We start from the raw sequence: 17,962 nt of genomic DNA on the forward strand, positions 1-17,962 counted from the left end.
ATATACAGAGGAATATTCAGTCAGTCCAGTCACTCAGTCATATCCGACTCTTTGCGACCCCATGAATCGCAGCAAGCCACGCCTCCCTGTCCATCACCAACTCCCAGAGTTCACTCAGACTCACATCCATCAAGTCAGTGATGTCATTCAGCCATCTCATCCTCTGTCGTCCCCTTCTCCTCCTGCCCCCAATCCCTCCTAGCATCAGAGCTGCCTTGGAAAAGACAATGAGTCAACTCTTCGCATAAGCTGGCCAAAGTACTGGAGTTGCAGCTTTAGCATCATTCCTTCCAAAGAAATCCCAGGGCTGATCTCCTTCAGAATGCACTGGTTGGATCTCCTTGCAGTCCAAGGGACTCTCAAGAGTCTTCTCCAACACCACACTTCAAAAGCATCAATTCTTCGGTGCTCAGCCTTCTTCACAGTCCAACTCTCACATCCATACATGACCACAGGAAAAACCTTAGCTTTGACTAGACGGACCTTTGTTTGCAAAGTAATGTCTCTGCTTTTGAATATGCCATCTAGTTTGGCCCTAACTTTCCTTCCAAGGAGTAAGCGTCTTTTAATTTCATGGCTGCAGTCACAATCTGCAGTGATTTTGGAGCCCAGAAACATAAAGTCTGACACTGTTTCCACTGTTTCCCCATCTATTTCCCAGGAAGTGATGGGCCCAGATGCCATGATCTTTGTTTTCTGAATGTTGAGCCTTAAGCCAACTTTTTCATTCTCCTCTTTCACCTTCATCAAGAGGCTCAAGAGTCTTCTCCAACAGCAGAAGACATTAAATAATTGTAAGCTCACACGACTCCTGAGGGACAGGGCCAATCCAACCCCAGATGCTTGGAATTCCAAAACAATGTCTGCCAGACACAGACTTGACACTGGACAATTTTATAACTAAGTGCAACATTTATTTAATTCTCCTGCATTTGTGAGAAAGTATTAATGCTGCAGTCCATGGGGTCACAAGGAGTCAGACATGACTTGGCGACAGAACAAAGGAGAACAGGAAACATCTGTGCAGCCATGATAATTTTTCAAGTAAGGTGATGCCTTCAGCTTCCCTCGGTTTTGTCTCAGCCCATGTCCCCAGCACACAAGGGACTAAACAAAACTGCCAGGATGTGGCTAAGCTTCTCGTTCTCTGTGCTGCAGGCGCACAGACTATGAAGACCAGAGGAGATATGTAACCAAAATTATAGATGATTTTTCTAAGGCTTTCCAAATGCATGCTAGGGCCAGGAATTCCACCTGGTAATCTTGATCCCAAGTGTCCCTCCATCTCCCAACAGCCGACAGGGAGGCTGAGGGGCAAGAAGGGCCCAGGAACCACCGAGGTCACAGTCACGGGACACTACTCACAGATAAGGTTGTTGACTGCACTCCCTCCCCGTTGCCAAGCAGTAAACACACTTTGTCACTCACAGGGTCGGGGGCTGTTATGATCCCTGTTTTCACAAAGGAAAGTCGGGGTTTGAGGGCAGAGCAGTCACCACCCTGTGTCCGGCCCTCGGCTGGGGGAGCTGGTGCAGGGCTCAGGGCAGGCGTCCACATCTGGCTGTTATCACAGAGACTGGCCAAAGCCACAGGCTCACCTGAACCTCCCCCTCTCACCACGGCTGTGGCCCATAGACCTCACCCTCAGTTCTCCAGTTAGTTTCACTCTTTCCTTCTTCCCAGGACACACGCACCAGACACAGAGCTGCCCGCAGTGCGGACATGGCCAGTGGAGGACACGGGACTGAGTTCAAACCACAGCCCCAAAGGACAGGAAGGGGCCACCAGCAGGGACGTGGGAGACACCCAAGATCAGGGACAGGCTCTCCAGAGAGGGCACTTTGGGGAGGATATTAGAGAAGACCTGAAGGGGGCACAGGGCATTGGGCCTACAGAGTGGGGAATGTGCATGGCCTGAGGTCCTGGGTACCACAGAGGTGCCCACCTAGAGGCCCCTGTGGGATGCTGTGAAGCTCTGGGTGGGAAGGGATTGAAGCAAGAAGTGAGACTCCTGCTATAGGAACAGCATCTGGAGCTGTTGGGGGCAGGAGAGGCATCCCAGGGAAGTTCTCTGTCCATTCAACTCAATTCTGTCTTAACACTGACGACCCAGGGTTAGCACAGACCTGCAGGTCAAGGATAAAATCTTTCACAAGACTCCCCCACCACCCTTCACATGCAAGCACAAGCCTTGTGGACCATCTGTGCTGCTAATCAACCTGCTCTAAGTTGGGGCGGGGGGAGCGTCCCAGTGGAACCCCTATAGGATCCACGATGATAAATAGAACTCACTGAAAGTGCTACACCTACAATTACAGTTGTGTCGGACATAGACAATACATATCGGGACAGGTGAATGTTACAGGTACAGGGGTCAGGCTTTTGGGGGAAAAGGGGCAGAGCTGTCGTGCCCTGTCCCTCATCCTCAAGGAGCCTCCAGGCAGCCCCTCCCAGAAAGCATCCACACGTTCAGCAGGTGTGATCTCCCTGACAACCCAGGTGGGGTCCACAGGGACTCAACACAAACAGCCAAAGGCTCCAACTGCTCAGGAACTTCCAAGGGTTTTTGAGACACAGCATCAGGAACCAGAAACAAAGACCAGATGTACTTGATAATACCGCAAGGAGAAGCAGGAGGACTGAGTGGGTCTGCTCTTGTTTTGCTTTTTTTTTTCATGAGTTTTTTAAAAAGTTAATTAATTAATTTTAATTGGAGGTTAATTTACAATATTGTGGTGGTTTTTGCCATACACTGACATGAATCAGCCACAGTGTACATGTGTCCCAACATCCCCATCCCATCCCTCTGGGTTGTCCCCGTGACCCGGCTTTGAATGCCTGGTTTCATGCATTGAACTTAGACTGGCCATCTACTTCACATATGGTAATATACATGTTTCAATGCTATTCTCTCAAATCATCCCACCGTCACCTTCTCCCACAGAGTCCAAAAGACTGTTTTTTACATCCGTGTCTCTTTTACTGTCTTCCATATAGGGTCATCGTTACCATCTGTTTAAATTCCATATATATGCATTAATATATCGTATTGGTGTTTTTCTTTCTGACTTACTTCACTCTGTATAATAGGCTCCAGTTTCATTCACATCCTTAGAACTGACTCAAATGCATTCTTTTAATAGCTGAGTAATATTCCATTGTGTGTATATGTACCACGGCTTTCTTCTCCATTCATCCGCCAATGGACATTTAGGTTGCTTTCATGTCCTAGCTGTTGTAAACAGTGATTCAACGAACATTGGGGTGCACGGATCTCTTTCAATTCTGGTTTTCTTGGTGTGCATGCCCAGCAATGGGATTGCTGGGTGGTACGGCAGTTCTATTTTCAGCTTTTTAAGGAATCTCCACACTGTTGTCTGTAATGAACAGTGGCTACACTAGTTTGCATTCCCACCAACAATGTAAGAGGGTTCCCTTTTTCTCCACACCCTCTCCAGCATTTGTTGTTTGTAGACTTTTTGATGGTAGCCATCCTGACCGACATGAGATGGTACCTCACTGTGGTTTTGATTGCTCTTGTTTTTGAAGCGGTCAGCCAAGAAGGGTTGTGGAAACAAGAAGGGGGAAAAGAAAACAAAACTGCAGGAGCCAGGAATGATTCCAAGGAAAGGAACAAGCAGCATAAACAAACACTAGGGCTTTTAGGAAAACAAGGGGCTTGTGGGGATTGTGAGGGAGGCATTGTTGGGGTGGGGTGGAATCCAGCATGAGCCTGGATGGTGAACACCAGGAAGAAAAAGTCAGAGGATGGGCATTCTGTAACTCTGTGGCTTTCGTATCCACTTGGCTTCTAAGGGACAAATATGTTTTATTGTCTGTGAACAGACCAGGGCTGATAATGACACTAAACAGCCTACAACAGGAAGAGAATCATTCCTATTGGAGCCTCCTCTATTTCAGTCTTAAAAATAACACTGCTGATCTCCCACCCCCACATCTGCACTGGGAGGTTGGGTCTAAGCTCTCACTGTTGGCAGCACAAGCTTCCTTCCAGCCTTTCATGGCAGTGAGTCTCTGCTGCAACTTGTAAGACCACCTGCAGATTTCCTGCAACTTTGTAATGAGCTTAAAATTCCCAGAAGAAAGAATTAAAGAGATCTGTGAATTATTATGTGAATGCAGAGTAGGACTGCAAATGAGGTGGCCCTGACCATCGCTAAGGGCACAGAAGAGTGGCTGAAGGCACAAGGAACACAGCCAGGGGCGGGGAGCCTCGGAGCAGCCCAGAGCACAGGGCTAGGCAGCTACGTCACTGCCCCTCCCAGAGGCGGCTACAGCTGGTTAAAAGTGCTGTGTGCAAAGTCCTAAGCCAGAGTTGCCACCCTCTGGCCAGGCCAGCTGGCCCTCGTTGGGCAACTCCTGGCAGGACCTGAGGTCTCAGCCCTCCCCTGTCTGTAAGCCGCCGAGCACGCAGCTCTGAACTGTCTCAGAGTAACATTTTCCCGAGCTGAAATTTCTGACCCCTGCCATTGGCCTTGAACAACATGGAGGCTTTGAAATCTGAGGGCATGAGTCGAGTGGCTGTGGACTACGTGGAAGGCATCCTGCAGCCCAAGCCCACCTGTGACACTTGGGATCAGATCCAGAGCTTCCAAGCCAGGCCTGATGACCTGCTCATCTCTAGTTCCCGAAAGCAGGTAGGTGGGAGGGACAAGGGACAGGGGAGGTGGGAGGAGGGGCAGGGACAGAAGCAAGCAAGACGCAGCACTGAGGATGTTGAGAAACCCACTGGGGTTTCAGCAGAAAACCATTCAGTGGGCAGAGGGATACGGCCAACACAAATCACGGGGGCGGGGCGGGGGGACCACACAAAAAACATTAAAATGACCTACACATCTTAAGATTTAATACTTCCTGTGAAGTACATGTTGTTTACTTTCCTGTAAGAGAGTAAATCAAACAGTCTGAAACAAAGGACCCAGACTTGTTGATTTACTTGTTACCAGGTGGGCTGCAGTTTAAATATAATCAGTTTAACAAAGTTACTGTAGAAACAGGACAAACTTGAGCTCAGCCACTGTGTGATGTAATTTGGGGGTGAGCCGGGACGAGAAGTTCTCTGCAGCTATTTGTCTGCATCTACAGTAAGACCAAGAGAGAAGGCAACAGCACCCCACTCCAGCACTCTTGCCTGGAAAATCCCATGGATGGAGGAGCCTGGTGGGCTGCAGTCCCTGGGGTCGCTGCGAGTCAGACAGGACTGAGCAGTTTCACTTTCAGTTTTCACTTTAATGCATTGGAGAAGGAAATGGCAACCCACTCCAGTGTTCTTGCCTGGAGAATCCCAGGGACGGCAGAGCCTAGAGGGCTGCCATCTCTGGGGTCACACAGAGTCGGACACAACTGAGCAACTTAGCAGCAAGGAAGGCCCTTACAGCAGATCCAGACTGGGCACCCCCAGCTGGTTGGGGGAGCAGGCAAGCGGAGAAGGGGGCTTATGTTCTGCAAGGCTGAACTCATGAGTCCTCCTGCTCAGGGTCCCAGACCTACTCTCTGTATCTCCACCCTCCCGGTGGTATGTTGTAAACCTGCATTCTTATTTCAATATAATCAGTTTAACAAAGTTACTGTAGAAACAGGACAAACTTGAGCTCAGCCACTGCGTCATGTAAATTTGGGGGTGAGCCAGGACGAGGAATTCTCTGCAGCTATTTGTGTGCATCTACAGTTAGACCAAGAGAGAAGGCAATGGCACCCCACTCCAGCACTCTTGCCTGTAAAATCCCATGGACGGAGAAGCCTAGTTGGCTGTCGTCTCTGGAGTCACACAGAGTCGGACACGACTGAGCGACTTAGCAGCAGCAGCAGCACTGTTAGACCAAAACACAGTACTCATATCCCAACTGCACATACATTTGCTCTTTGCAAAATCAATAACTGTCAATAATTTCTGCTATATGCACTCATGGGCACACACATATACTCCACCCACCCTTTGACTTTATCTGTATTGATTTGATAAAAGGCTCTGTAGGCAGTTGGGGCCTTAGACTCATGTGTTAACTGGTTTCAAATCAGCCCTCACTTTCTGATATTACTTCTCATGAGTTTGTTCAGAATTAAAATTTTCTAAATGTGAGTTTCTGAAAGTAACCACTGGTGGGGAATCACATCTCACTGCCTTATTTCACTCACAATTCTACTCTATCACCATAATTTCAGTACAATGCTTAATCTTTCATCTTTTTCCACCTACCAAAAGTGAGTATTAAAGTTTGATTCATTTAGAGTTTTCATGAGTTAGGGGTTACAATCTAATAACAACAGAAAGAAAAGCACTTACCAGCTAATGCAGTATTTAATCAGTCATGAAAACTGCATATGCTAATAAAGGCTGTATTGATAAAAGGGAACAAGAAACAAGCTCAGATGCTGTAAAGGTTTTCACTGAGATTTTTAGCAAAATAGTAAACACTCTGTGACTGAGCAGAGATATACACATTGTAGAATCACTGACCTCTGACCCCAAGGACCAGGTGACTTTAAACCTCCCCAATGTTAGCCTGTGCCTATAAATTCAGAGTTGTTGTTTAGTCGCTAAGTCATGTCTGACTCTGAAACCCCATGGACTGTAGCCCACCTTTGTCCATGGAATTCTCCAGGCAAGAATACTGGAATGGGGTGCCATTTCCTACTCCAGGGGATCTTCCCAACCCAGGGATTAAACCCACATCTCCTGCTTGGCATGGGGATTCTTTGTCACTGAGCCACCTAGGAAGCCGCCAAAATTCATAGTAAACACACAAAACTAGTACAGATGACTCCAACTTCCTTTGAGTTGATAGCTAAAGAAATATTGGTCCTTTAACCCGTAATGAAGAGTTCTGTAACTCTGTGGCTTTCGTATCCACTTGGCTTCTAAGGGACAAATATGTTTTATTGTCTGTGAACAGACCAGGGCTGATACTGACACTAAACAGCCTACAACTGGAAGAGAATCATTCCTATTGGAGCCTCCTCTATTTCAGTCTTAAAAAAACACTGCTGATCCCCCACCCCCACATCTGCGCTGGGTGGTTGGGTCTAAGCTCTCACTGTTGGCAGCGCAAAAACTTCCCTCCAGCCTTTCAAGGAAGAGAGTCTCTGCTGCAACTTGTAAGACCACCTGCAGATTTCCTGCAACTTTGTAATGAGCTTAAAATTCCCAGAAGAAAGAATTAAAGAGATCTGTGAATTATTTTGTGAATGCAGAGGAGGACTGCAAATGAGGTGGCCCTGACCATGGCTAAGGGCAGAAGAGTGGCTGAAGGCACAAGGGACACAGCCGGGGGCGGGGAGCCGCGGCGCAGCCCAGAGAGCAGACGGCTAGGCAGCTAGGTCACTGCCCCTCCCAGAGGTGGCTATAGCTGGTCAGAAGTGCTGTGTGCAAAGTCCTAAGCCAGAGTTGCCACTCCCTGGCCAGCCAGCTGCCTGTCGATGCGCAACTCCAGGCAGGGCCTGAGGTCTCAGCCCTGCCCTGTCTGTAAGCCGCCCAGCACTCAGCTCTGAGCTGTCTGAGGGTAACGCTTTCTGGAGCTGAAATTTCTGACCCCTGACATTGGCCTTGAACAACATGGAGGCTTTGGAATTTGACAGTGTGAGTCGCCTGGCTGTGGACTACGTGGAAGGCATCCTGCAGCCCACGCCCACCTGTGACACCTGGGATCAGATCTGGAGCTTCCAAGCCAGGCCTGATGACCTGCTCATCTCTACCTACCCGAAAGCAGGTAGGCGGGAGGGACAAGGGACAGGGGAGGTGGGAGGAGGGGCAGGGACAGAAGCAAGCAAGACGCAGCACTGAGGATGTTGAGAAACCCACTGGGGTTTCAGCAGAAAACCATTCAGTGGGCAGAGGGATATGGCCAACACAAATCACGGGGGCGGGACGGGGGGACCACACAAAAAACATTAAAATGACCTACACATCTTAAGATTTAATACTTCCTGTGAAGTGCATGTTGTTTACCTCCCTGCAAGAGAGTAAATCAAACAGTCTGAAACCAAAGGGCCAGACTTGTTGATTTACTTGTTACCAGGGCAGGCCCTTACAGCAGAGCCAGACCGGGCACCCCCAGCTGGTGGGGGCAGCAGGCGAGTGGTGAAGGGGGCTTATGTTCTGCAAGGCTGAACTCATAAATCCCCCTGCTCAGGGTCCCAGACTACTCTCTGCATCTCCACCGTCCTGGTGGTATGTTGTGAACCTGCTTTCTTATTTCAGTAATCAGTTTAACAAAGTTACTGTAGAAACAGGACAAACGAGCTCAGCCACTGCGTCACGTAAATTTGAGGGTGAGCCAGGACGAGGAGTTCTCTGCAGCTATTTGTTTGAATCTACAGTTAGACCAAAACACAGTACTCAGCTCATACCCCAACTGCACATACATTTGTTCTTTGCAAAATCAACAACAGTCAATAATTTCTGCTACGTTCACTCATGGGCACACACACACACACTCCACCCACCCTTTGACTTCATCTGTATTGATTTGATAAAAGGCTCTGCAGGCAGATGGGACCTTAGACTCACGTGTCAACTGGTTTCAGATCAGCCCTGGCTTTCTATTACTTCTCATGAGTTTGTTCAGAATTAAAATTTTCTAAATGTGAGTTTCTGAAAGTAACCACTGGTGGGGAATCACATCTCACTGCCTTATTTCACTCACAGTTCTACTCTATCACCATAATTTCAGTACAGTGCTTAATCTTTCATCTTTTCCCACCTACCAAAAGTGAGCATTAAAGTTTGGTTCATTTAGAGTTTTCATGGGTTAGGGGTTACAATCTAATAACAGAAAGAAAAGCACTTACCTACCGGCTAATGCAGTATTTAATCAGTCATGAAAACTGCATATGCTAATAAAGGATATATTGATAAAAGGGAATAAGAAACAAGCTCAGATGATGTAAAGCTTTTCACCTAGGTTTTTCGCAGAATAGTCAACACTCTGTGACTGAGCAGAGATACACACATTGTAGAATCACTGACCTCTGACCCCAAGGACCAGCTGACTTTGAACCTCCAGCTGCACTGGAACCCGCCCCAATGTTACCCCGTGGCTATAAATTCAGAGTTGTTGTTTAGTCGCTAAATCATGTCTGAGTCTTTGAAAACCCATGGACTGTAGCCCACCAGGCTCTTTTGTCCATGGAATTCTCCAGGCAAGAATACCACATCTCCTGCTTGGCAGGCGGATTATTTGTCACTGAGCCACCTAGGAAGCTGCCAAAATTCACAGTAAACACACAAAACTAGTACAAGTGACTCTGAGTTGATAGCCAAAGAAATATTGGTCCTTTAACCCGTAATGAAGAGTTGGTGCCAGATAATATTAGAGACCAACTCGTCTAGGAAATAAAACGCCACTGCTATTCGATCTCCTCCTGACATGGACGTGGTCAGACCTCTGGTTCAATAGGTCTTCGAGGCTGCAGAATAGGTAGCAGCCCCCACGCTAGTCAGGATGGGGCCCATATAAGTGACTGAAACTGCAGACGGAAGCCCTCCTCCAGGGGTAGTGCGGCGGGTGCAGCTTCTGGATCGAGCTCCGTGCTTGACCCAGATGTGTGGAGTGGCTTCCACACACCTTGTACCCGGTGGGGCCACCCTCAGACCTCTGTCTCCTTCCTTTAACTCTCAGAAGGTAAATCAGTCTCAGGGTGTTGAGAATCTCAGTGGCAAAGGAGCCTAGGAAATGCACTTTCTAGCCTTCAGGAATAACAGGACAGCGTGAACACAGAGACTAAGCCCTAATCACTCGCTCATTTAGCCAACACACAACAAAGCCTCCTGGGTACCAACCTCAGGCTGTGCACTTGGAAAACAGTCTGAAGATCACACAGGGACGACCCCACATCACAGCTGGGAGAGAAAGACTTCCACTCCACCTTTCTAAGGAACAATGCCACCAACTCTGTAGCATGACAACCCTAATGAATGGTTGTGACAGAGAAAAGAAGAACTGTCTATTTATGAATCTTATGTCCACTCCAAACTGGAGTGTTTGCCTAAAAATCCGTATTGTGATAACACAAGATGTAAACAAACAAGGATGTTTTCTGAATTCCACTATACAGCAGGCTTCAATGTTCACACAGCTACTCTAACCAGCATTTGCTCATATCCTAAGAAATGCGGGAGATAATGTCTGTGCCTCCTATTCTTACCCACGGAATAAGGAACAACATGGACACAAGAGATTGTGGACTTGATACAAAACGGGGGTGATGTCAACCAAAGCCAGAGGGCACCCACGCATGAGCGATTTCCCTTCATCGAGTGGATAATCCCTTCCCTAGGATCTGGTGAGTACATCACGGCTGCACCTGACCCCAGGTCTAGACGTACCCAGAATTTTTACTAGCCAGCAGCCCTCTCAGGCTTCCGAGGTGGTGCTGTGGTAAAGAATCTACCTGCAAATGCAGGAGACGTGCGTTCCATCCTTGGGTTGGGAAGATCCCCTAGAGAAGGAAATGGCAACCCAGTGAAAGGTTGTTGTTGAATCACGCGAATACACCGGGATTCTTGGCCCCCGGAGGAGAAGAATTCAATCCGGGGCCAGAGACGGGGCTTGATCGCTCAGAGCTTTTGTGTAGTAAAGTTTTATTAAAGTATAAAGGAGATAGAGAAAGCTTCTGACATAGGCATCAGAAGGGGGTAGAAAGAGTACCCGCTTGCTAGTGTTAACAATGAGGTTATATAATCCAAAGAATGTCTGGAGGTTGTAAAGACCTCCTCCGACCTACTCCCATAATTTAAATTTTAAGATAACACTGTCCTCAGGCAAGATACATCCTTGTAAAGACCAGGTATACTCCCATAACTAACATTTTAAAATAACAGAAGGTTGAATCCAAAGACTGTCCTTAGGCAGGATACATTATTGGTATATAATCCTAAGGAATGTGGAAAAAGAAAAAAAGTTTGTCCTTTCTTCCTCCTTGAGAATTCCAGACCCCTCTCTCCTTGGGGACCCCTAGACTCCCTATCAACCTGCCTAGGAACTGACTCTCTCACCATTGCAGTATTCTTGTCTGGAGAACTCCATAGACAGAAGAGCCTGGCGGACATGACTGAGTGACTAAGCACAGCAGCCCGTTCAGAATCCCAGGTGTTCAAACCACCATCAATGGGCTTCAGGACTCTTTTTCACTGTCTGGCCATGGCTATACTTCAGACATTTTCTAACTGAGTTTCTGTTCATACAAAAGTAAGGTAAAGGACTTACCCGTGGTCCAGTGGCTAAGATTCCAAGCTCTCAATGCAAGGGACCTGGGTTCAATGCCTGCTCAGGGAAACTAGAATGCACATGCCACAGTTAAGACCTGGTGCAGCCAAATAAATATAAATAAATATTAAAATAAATATAAATATTTTAAAAGTTTTAAAATAAAAGTAAGTTTTGATTCTCCAATTAGAAATTAAACTCATTCCACAAAGACGAGCCTAGGAAAGATAATTTTATGGTGGAACGGTTGGAATTTTTTAGGTTCTTATTTACTTGGTTCATTGTATGGTTAAAAGGTGTTCTAGAGACTTTGTTGGGGGCCAGTGTTTAAGATGATGCTCTCACTGCAGGAAGCATGACTTCAATCCTGGCTGGGGAACTAGAATGCCACAAACTATGTGGCAAAAACAAAAACGGCTCTAACCAAAACCCCCATTCTCTCATATGAAAGCCACAGAGAGTTACAGGTGGTCTGGAGTGTTCCTAATAGACTAAAAATGGGGCAGCAAGTTTCTGAAGCAAATGGAAAAAAATAATGGAAAGTTGTTCAAAACTAATTTCACAGGCTTGGAACAAGCGAATGCAATGGCCTCACCCCGGATGTTGAAGACACATCTCCCCTTCCACTTGCTGCCACCATCTTTCCTGGAGGAAAACTGTAAGGTAGGGAGCCAAAGGAATGCAGATTTGGGCCCTTAGAAGGCTCTCAGACTGGTCTTCAATTTCCTCTTAAAACATGTCACTTGTTAAAAACAGAAACAAAAACAAAAAGTCCACTGGTCACACATCATCAATACGCAGATTGACGTGAATCCTTTCCACCTCCCACTAAAGCCACAGTACAGAAACACAGCCTCAGGAATACCCACCTGTGTGGAATACGCCCACCCTCACATCATTGTCTGCTGTTCTAATCCTGGTTTTGCTTCTCCCCTTCCTCTCTCCACTTCTAGATGATCTATGTAGCCAGGAATCCCAAGGACAACATGGTGTCTTATTACCACTTTCACAGGATGAATAGAAACCTTCCTGCTCCAGGCACCTGGGAAGAATACTTTGAGAGTTTTCTGGCTGGGAAAGGTGAGCCCTTGGTTTCCATCCTGTCTCAAAATCCTCAAGCATTCTACAAAAAAGGTGTCAGTTTCTGAGAACAGCAGGGGCTCTGCTGGCTTTCAGTTCAGTTCGGTTGTTCACTTGTATCCGACTCTTTGCAACCCCATGGACCGCAGCATGCCAGGCCTCCCTGTCCTTCACCTACTCCCAGAGTTTACTCAGACTCATGCCCATTGAGTCAGTGATGCCATCCAACCATCTCATCCTCTGTCATCCCCTTCTCCTCCTGCCTTCAGTCTTTCCCAGCATCAGGGTCTTTTCCAATGAGTCAGCTCTTCGCATCAGTATTGGCCAAAGTATTGGAGTTTCAGCTTCAACATCCGTCCTTCCAATGAATATTCAGGACTGATTTCCTTTAGCTGGCTTTACCATGAAGGAATCACAAGGGGTACCTCCTCCCTCCCTTCAGGATCCTCCTCCTGGGGCGGCGGTGGGGATGGGGGGTGTACTTGTCACTGGGTTTCTGTGACTCACGGCCCTGTTCTGGTCCCATCCTGCAGTGTGCTGGGGCTCCTGGTACGACCACGTGAAGGGCTGGTGGCAGGCCAAGGACCAGCACCGCATCCTCTATCTCTTCTACGAGGACATGAAGGAGGTGAGGACCAGGCCACCTAACAAGTCCCCATTTGACCATAAATGCTTCAGTTGCAATGTGTGCACCCCATCGGGGACCCTCAGATTGCAGTTGGGCACAGGAGATGCTGTGTTTCGCTGGTTGCCCCGTCCACCCATCACAGCGCACCTGGCACATCATGAGTTTCCATAGCACAGTCTCACCCGAGCTTCCTAGAACTCTGGGCTGTGGGATACCTTTTCCTTACAGGCAGAGGATGGCAAACACGAGCGATGCTTTTTCTCCCCCCTTGCGGTGTGTATTTTAAAATTCCCATTAGAAGGAAAAAACTCTCTAGTACATTTTGGTTTCTTTCCTTAGTGCTAGAGGAATGAGAGAGTTTCAAGAAACAGTTTAAGAAATTTGGTGCAGTGGGAAACACTATGTAGTCTCGAACCCAAGTTCTGGCTTACTGCTTGCTGGCAATTCTTCTTTGTGAAGATGTATGACATCTAGGAATTTTGATGTTAGAAGTCACTAGAGAGGAGATAGTAATATACACCCCAAGAAATGCTATCAGGACTGAAGGAGGTGGTGTCATGAGAGTTGATGGTAAATGGTCATCTACCCAGCACTTTTGTGACTCCACTGGGTCTGTATAGAATGACAATCTCTGTCCTTGGATTTGTAACTGAGAGCCTGATTTTTGAAAGGTACATCAGAGACAGAAGCAGGCAACCGGCCACTGTTGCCAGGTCCCCGAAGCCACTGTGACGTCTGCTTTCAGCGTCAGTTCAGTGCCTCCCCTGGGGGCATTTATCAGATGGGCTGGAGCAGGACATTTGGACCTGACCTTGGACATACTGCTCCATGGAGTCTGTCCCACGCACTCCAGGTCACTGCGTTTCGAGCATCTTACCAACATGACCCAGTTGACATGTTAGAGCAAGAACAGTGTAAAGACTCTAGTTAATACAGAGAACCGGAGAAGGAAATGGCAACCCACTCCAGTGTTCTGGCCTGAAGAATCCCAGGAATGGGAGTGCCTGGTGGGCTGCAGTCCATGGGGTCGCGAAGAGTCGGACACGGAAGCAACTTAGCTGCAGCAGCAGCAGCAATACAGAGAACAGTATGAGTCACCACCCCTAAATGAGTCATTTCTGAAAAGCTGAACATTTGTGAGATACGATTTTTAAAAATTTTAACTCGTGGCATGTTACTGATTACTATTATTAACTCATTTCAATATTCTTTTAAGACTATTATTCATTGATATACATTATCTTATACCAAGTCTTTTAATTTGACTTTGCTTGTAGAACCCAAAGCATGAAATTCAGAAGCTGGCAGAATTTATTGGAAAGAGCTTAGATGATAAAGTTCTGGATAAAATTGTTGACCACACTTCATTTAGCGTCATGAAGCAGAACCCGATGGCAAACTACACGTCGATTCCGAATGAATACATGAACCAGTTGATTTCTCCATTCATGAGAAAAGGTTTTCAATGTTTCCTTTTGGCCATCATCCTAAAGGAACTGTCCAATATTTCATAGTCTCTGGGGAATTTCTTTTCTATAGAAAAGAAAAATAGGATTGATAATGAAGGATTCTGGGAAAAGAACAATTTAAGAAACCACAGATGAAATTAACATTCAGCCCCAAGTGGAAAGTGAGATTTGGTGTCTAGGTCTAACCGCCTATCCCCCTGTTCCCTCTGGAGTTCTGGCTGATAAGGTGAAAAGATACAGAATCGAGTCAGATGGAGCAAAGGACCCACTTTATAGAGAGTTCCAGGCTGTCAGAAAGGTCCATTCATTCAAAACTACTTTTCAAGTGGCTACTATGTGCCGGGCTCTGTTCTGGGTAATGTTCAGAGCAGTGAACAAAACACAGGAAAGCTCAGCCCTCGTGGAAACTATATTCTAGCCGTACACAAGAAAGCAAATGAAAAAACATGCCGGATAATAGATGACCGTATGGAGAAAAACCAGCCTGGGAAAGGTAACAGGGATTGCAACTGTAGAATTGCGGGGAATCTTCTTTTCTCAAAATGGCACGTGCAGTCCCTCCACTAGCAGGCCCTGCTTGCTCTCCAGGCAACATTATGTTGGCACAGACCTTGCTTCGATGCGCAGGAAGGGCACACAGGAGTGGCCCTCAGTCCTGCTGCTCACACAACCTTGCCATATCCCGACCCACAAACCAGACAGGTGATGCTTCCTCCCTCCTGGAGGAGGCCCTGCTGGGCCAGCCAGAGGAATGTCTCCGGGGCAGGGGGTAGAACTCCTCATACAAGAGCAGGAGAACAGAGAACCACCCCTCCCAGGTCCCCCTCCCCTACACCCCCCCAACCCCACTCCCACCACAGTGCTGACTCCCTACCACGACTGTTCCAGGGGTCGTCGGGGATTGGAAGAACCACTTCACCGTGGCCCAGAACGAGAGATTTGATGATGATTACGGGAAGAACATGGCTGACACCACTCTAACTCTCCACTTTCGATTCTTGTAAGGAAGAAAAAGCACCAGATTTAATTGGTATAAAGTTGATTACCCTGACCCCATGATATTGAATTCAGGTGGAGGGACCAGTGCTTCTTGTGTCTGCTTTTGTTCACCCTAAAAAAAGATGGAGCTAACAGAGGCTGGGGCCAGGTGGAAGGCGGAGACCTACAACCCTGGCATCCTTGCTAATGATCATGATGCATCAGTTTTCTACAGACCATATGTGTGTGAACACATTAAATATGCTCTGGTCATCACATAAGAATATACTCAAGTTTTCAGATTCAGTGTTGGTTTAAGCAAATTTATAAAAACAGCACTAAAGTGTGTCAGTAGTTACTATTTCTTGCAGGTGACTGTTTTCCCCTGAAACGTCCTCATTCACTCCAGGCTTCTTCCTTCAGTGCCTCCACCCCCATCCCTCACCTCTGCCTCTGCATTTCCCTGGACTCCCCTCCCACTCCCTGCCAACCCCTCCCAGACTTGCACCTTGACCCACCTCCCTCTAGCCCCTCCTCAACTGTGTTCTAATCCATCAGCAACACCTGTCAGTGTGTGTTTCCAGGATGCCTTACCTCTGCAGACACCCTTCTGGTTCAGAAGCCTCTCCCTTGCCTATGAGCTACAAAACTTGTTTCTCTGTTCATCGTACATCTGCCAACCTTCTTTTCCCACAACAAGACTCATTACATTTCTCTTTAGCTCAGAATCTTTCGATGATTCTGAATGTTTGCTGCCTACAAGGTACATCCCAAGCATTTTTAGCCATCGATTCAAAGGCAGCTACATGGGTGACTTACCTTATGACATAGGTGACTTACCTTCCAAACCGCCTGCCAGGTGGATTTCATGCTGCCAAACCCCCTCCTAACTCCAGCAGAGAACCACCTCGCTGGGTCCAAGCGCGTCTTGCAGACTCCTCCCCACCCCAACTGGTTTACTGTCATCCCACCTTCTCCAGACGTTTCCTTTCCTTTCTCCCCACCAGTTTAAAACTTAAATAGCAAGTTCACTAACCAGCACAGGCCTCCCATCTTCCTGCCAATACTGCAAACTGAAGGACCATCTGCTCTTTGGAAGTCTTTCACACATAATTCTTATGTGATTAAGATTAAAGTGTGTCATTAAATCTCTTATAGGTCTGTATTGTCTCCTTTGTGCTTATTTAAATTTTCATTTGCTCATTTTTTCCCAAGACAAGGACCTTGCTAAATACTTCAATGCACACCAAATGGCAAGAACTGAGAACTAAGTAACTAAAATACTCTGTCAGTCAAGGAAATCTAAAAAGCCGACTTCTTATATTTTAAGTAGTCTTATACCAGTTATCTTCTAGAGCTTACTGTGTTAGCCACTAGCTGCATGTAGTTACTTAAATTACTTAAAATTTGAAAAGACACCTGTACCCCAATGTTCATAGCAGCACCATTTACAATAGCCAAGACATAGAAACCTAAATGTCCATTGACAGATGAATGGATAAATAAGATTTGGCGTGCGGTTGTGTGTGTGTGTGTGTGTGTGTGTGTGTGTGTGTGTGTGATGGAATATTACTCAGGCATAAAAAATGTGATCTTGTTATTTGTGACAACATGGATGGACCTAGAAGATTTTAGACTAAGTAAGTGAAATAATCAAAGACAAAAACCACATTGTTTCACTTACATGTGGAATCTAAAAAACAGAAACAGACTCACGGGTACAGACTGTAATATACAGCATAGAGAATATAGTCAATAATATTGCAATAATTTTATAAGGTAACAGATGGTTACTAGACTTATTGTGGTGATCAATCCTCAATGTATATAAATGTCAAATCACTGTACAGAACACCTGGAATTAATACAATATTGTAGGTCAACTATACTTCAATTAAAGAAATAAACAAAATCTGGTCATTTTCAGTTTATAACCTTGGGTTTACATAAATAAATTGTATTGTTTTCAAAAGAATTACATTTTTAAATGTTTAGACTATTACACTGAAATATTTAAATGAAAATAATAAACTGTCACACACATTTTAAAAAAATTAAAAATAAATTTACAAGTTGAATATGTAGAGGCAGAAAGCAAAACTGCGGCTACTGGGGACTGGAGGTCGGGTGGGGGGTATAGGAATATTCATCAAAGGGCATAAAGCTACAGTTATGTAGGACAAGTAATCTAGAGATCTGGCGTCCAGCATGATGACTATAGTTAATAAGACTGTACTGGGAACTCCCTGGTGGTCCAGTGGTTAAGACTCCATGTTTTGCTGCTGTCAGTCTGGGTTCGATCCCTGGTTGGGGAATTAACATCCAGCATCCCTCACTGCACAGCCACAAAAAAGTACTGAAAACTGGAAATTGCTAAGAGAGTACATTTCAGATACTCTCATCATACATATAAATACGTGAAGACGTTAATTAGCTGCAGTAGTAATCACTCTGCTATGTATACATATATCAAATCATCATGTATACTTTATAAATAAAGTAAGTGAAAGTCGCTCAGTCATCTCTGACTGTTTGCGACCCCATGGACTATAGCCCAACATGCTCCTCTGTCTAAGGAATTC

General features: G+C 46.3%; 1 protein-coding gene across 3 annotated transcripts; it reads left to right on the forward strand.

The window, feature by feature from the left end:
* The first annotated feature begins 4,292 nt into the window (after positions 1–4,292).
* On the forward strand, positions 4,293–16,535 carry LOC102278117 (sulfotransferase 1C4). 3 transcript variants are annotated; one of them, XM_005889972.3, is made up of 8 exons: positions 4,297–4,658; positions 7,597–7,727; positions 10,177–10,302; positions 11,791–11,888; positions 12,179–12,305; positions 12,839–12,933; positions 14,211–14,391; positions 15,291–16,535. In XM_005889972.3, exons 1-8 carry the CDS (start codon positions 4,627–4,629, stop codon positions 15,404–15,406), a joined length of 906 nt encoding a protein of 301 aa, XP_005890034.2. In that variant the 5' UTR covers positions 4,297–4,626; the 3' UTR covers positions 15,407–16,535. The 3 variants fall into 3 exon arrangements, with proteins under 3 accessions (XP_070235600.1, XP_005890034.2, XP_070235599.1); XM_070379498.1 differs by having other exon boundaries at positions 4,298–4,658; positions 6,915–7,727; XM_070379499.1 differs by lacking the exon at positions 10,177–10,302 and having other exon boundaries at positions 4,293–4,658.
* Positions 16,536–17,962: the final 1,427 nt, after the last annotated feature.

Source organism: Bos mutus, chromosome 11 (assembly GCF_027580195.1).
Source record: "Bos mutus isolate GX-2022 chromosome 11, NWIPB_WYAK_1.1, whole genome shotgun sequence".
Classification (NCBI taxonomy): domain Eukaryota; kingdom Metazoa; phylum Chordata; class Mammalia; order Artiodactyla; family Bovidae; genus Bos; species Bos mutus.